This window comes from Dipodomys ordii, unplaced genomic scaffold, assembly GCF_000151885.1.
Source record: "Dipodomys ordii isolate 6190 unplaced genomic scaffold, Dord_2.0 Scaffold117, whole genome shotgun sequence".
Classification (NCBI taxonomy): Eukaryota; Metazoa; Chordata; class Mammalia; order Rodentia; family Heteromyidae; genus Dipodomys; species Dipodomys ordii.
Genome location: NW_012267333.1, coordinates 4,500,327 through 4,503,427, shown reverse-complemented (window position 1 = coordinate 4,503,427; position 3,101 = coordinate 4,500,327). Strand labels below are relative to the sequence as shown.

The following is a 3,101-nucleotide window of genomic DNA, read 5'->3' as shown; positions in this document are numbered from 1 at the left end:
AGCAAGTCATATATTCAATACCTAGTACCTCCAGCTTTTTTCCAGAATTCAATAAATTTAAATAGACAATTCTCTTATGTCAACATGCCTTCCACATCATAATCTGACATGATCTTTAGAGTATTCAGATATATTTTATTTTGTTTGTTGTAATCTACATTATGCAGTTTATACTAAGTTGAAGAATTTTGTATTGCTTACATACATGAAAGAGTTACAAATCCCATGCAGAATTTAATATATATACCATCTAGGGTGAATTTTATTTTGTCCCTGTAATCTTCCATAATATAGATTTTGATATGTTTTTAATTTTTAAACTACACTATTATTTTAACCATAGAGGATTCTCCAAAACTTATATAAAGCCAATGCCCTGGTCCTGGCTCAGACTTCTTACCTCTACCCCAGTATCTGGCAGGACTAAGAACACTTCACCTTATGGGCACATTAGTGTTTGTCAGTTATAAATTGCCCTCTGGGTAAAAGTAATATTTCAAGCATATGTGTGCAGAAATAATTTATATTATAATATTATCAAACTAGGTAGGATCAGTGATGCAAAACAGTAACACTTGATTATGTATTTTTTGTCACTGAGTAGAGACAAGAAGAGAGATTACATTATACACATTATGTCCTACTCTTATTTGGCATCTATACAACATCATAAACCCGAGAAGCAACTACTTCACCATCCATATGAATTTACAAACTATCAGGTAAGGTATGTTCACAAATTCAAAAGGCAAATGCAAAAAAGATCCCATTATGTATTTAATATTTAGAATTATGTATGAAGTAGCAGAGGTCCATTGAAAGTTGTAATTTTCACACATCCTAATAAATCTGCCACAAAGCATGTTGATTTTCAATCAGAGAATAAATAGCTTTCTATAACATTCTTCTAAATATACTGTTTGCTCAGAGTGATCCTTTGCAACCATTACAGATTAAGACATAGTCTAGGACTTATCTCCACACATATACCTCCTAATATTTTCTCTACTTGTATAGAAATGATTCTACTGTGATCTTATTAAAGCAAATGTCTAAACTCTGTCTAGTATATTAAAGTTAGAAATTTACCAACAGTAGATGTAAAGGTTTTCAGAGAACTATGTTTTGAAGTACTTGATCTAACTAGAATTACTAGATAAAATATTATTAAATTAAATTAGAAGTATGATTGTGATTAGAATTAGATTTAAGGCATAATTGTCAATTCTTTTTTGAAAACTGTGCTCTGCTAGAAAATATTTTGTTATTAGTTTCTATCATCTCTCAATCTATCTTTATATCTCATCAGAATTCCTTAACTTCAACACTATTAAAATTTTGTACTGGATATTGTTCAGGGAGGCATAAAGAATACAGGAGATTTTTCAGCTTACTTGGTTTCTAAATTTTAGATACCAAAAGCAGAAAAACTTTCCATTTCAGACATAAAGAAAATGTACCTAGGTATTGGAAAATGGTGGATGATGACCTCAGTTAAGGATGACTGATCTATTACTGTCTCTGTCTCTAAAGTAGGCCATGCATAGTGTATTTCTGTAAAATGAAATTAATTTTTAATATCATACATTGAAAAGTCCAGATGTATAGTAATTGTACTTTGTTTACTAAAGACTCCTGTGAATTAACAAAGGAAATCTGTTGACTATGCTTACAGCTCTACTCAGAATAGGTTTTATGATAAACCTCGATGGAGACACGCAATCTCACGGTGCTGAGAGAATTCATCCTGATGGGCGTCACGGATCGTCCTGAGCTGCAGGCGCCATTGTTCACTCTGTTCCTCCTCATCTACGTGGTCTCCGTGGTGGGCAACCTGGGCATGATCGTCCTCACCATGGTGGACTCCAGGCTACAGACTCCGATGTACTTTTTTCTCAGACACCTGGCTTTCACTGACCTTGGTTATTCCACAACCGTGGGCCCCAAAATGTTAGTGAATTTCGTGGTGGATCAAAATATAATCTCCTATAATTTTTGCGCCATACAACTAGCTTTCTTCCTTGTGTTCATCATTAGTGAACTCTTTATCCTGTCGGCCATGTCTTATGACCGCTACGTGGCCATCTGCAAACCACTGCTCTACACCATCATCATGTCACAGAGCGTGTGTCATATGCTGGTGGCAATCCCCTATCTCTACTGCACATTTGTGTCTCTTCTCGTCACCATAAAGATTTTCACTCTGTCCTTCTGTGGCTACAACGTTATCAGTCATTTCTACTGTGACAGCCTTCCCTTGTTATCTTTACTCTGCTCAGATACACAGGAAATTGAATTGATCATTCTAATCTTAGCAGCCTTTGATTTGATCTCCTCTCTGCTGATAGTCCTTGTGTCCTACCTGCTCATTCTTGTAGCCATCCTCAGGATACAATCTGCTGAGGGCAGACGCAAGGCTTTTTCTACCTGTGGGTCTCACTTGACAGTAGTCATTGTCTTCTATGGAACGTTGATATTTATGTATGTGCAGCCCAAGTCCACTCACTCAGTAGATACGGAGAAAGTGGCTTCCTTGTTTTACACCTTGATTATCCCCATGTTGAATCCCTTGATTTATAGCCTGAGGAACAAAGATGTCAAAAATGCTTTACAGAGGATTTGGAATCGCTTACACAGTTTCATTGGGTTCTGATAAAAATAGGGCTATTGCTAATTGGGTTATGTGCATAAATATTTCTTTTGTATATACCCATCCAGAAACTTGGCAATGTTTGGTTCAATACATATTGTTGTAGTGTACACATAGGTATTTTTAATTGCTTTTCATAGGTTAATGTGAAAACAACTTAAAAAAACAAAGTTTTTATATAAAAACAATACATAAAATGGAATGATTTTAAAGAAAATAGATATACTTAATGGATATAGAGCAAAGATAATCAGAAAAGGAAAGCAAATGTGCTATGGAGGAGTAGAGAAGTCTTGGAATGACAGGACAGAATGAGAGGTATCTTGTGCTTCTGTGACTCATTGTAATAAAACCTGCAGAGCCAATCTCCTGCTTGTGCATTTTGTTTGTGTATAAACCATCTTATCCCTTCTGTAGTGAATATTGTAATTGTATTTAATATTGAATGCTT

The 3,101-nt window shown here is 35.0% G+C and overlaps 1 protein-coding gene across 1 annotated transcript; it reads left to right on the top strand.

The window, feature by feature from the left end:
* Positions 1 to 1,708: 1,708 nt before the first annotated feature.
* On the top strand, positions 1,709 to 2,653 carry LOC105995340 (olfactory receptor 8K3-like). The gene has a single exon (XM_013029045.1). It carries the CDS (start codon positions 1,709 to 1,711, stop codon positions 2,651 to 2,653), a length of 945 nt encoding a protein of 314 aa, XP_012884499.1.
* Positions 2,654 to 3,101: the final 448 nt, after the last annotated feature.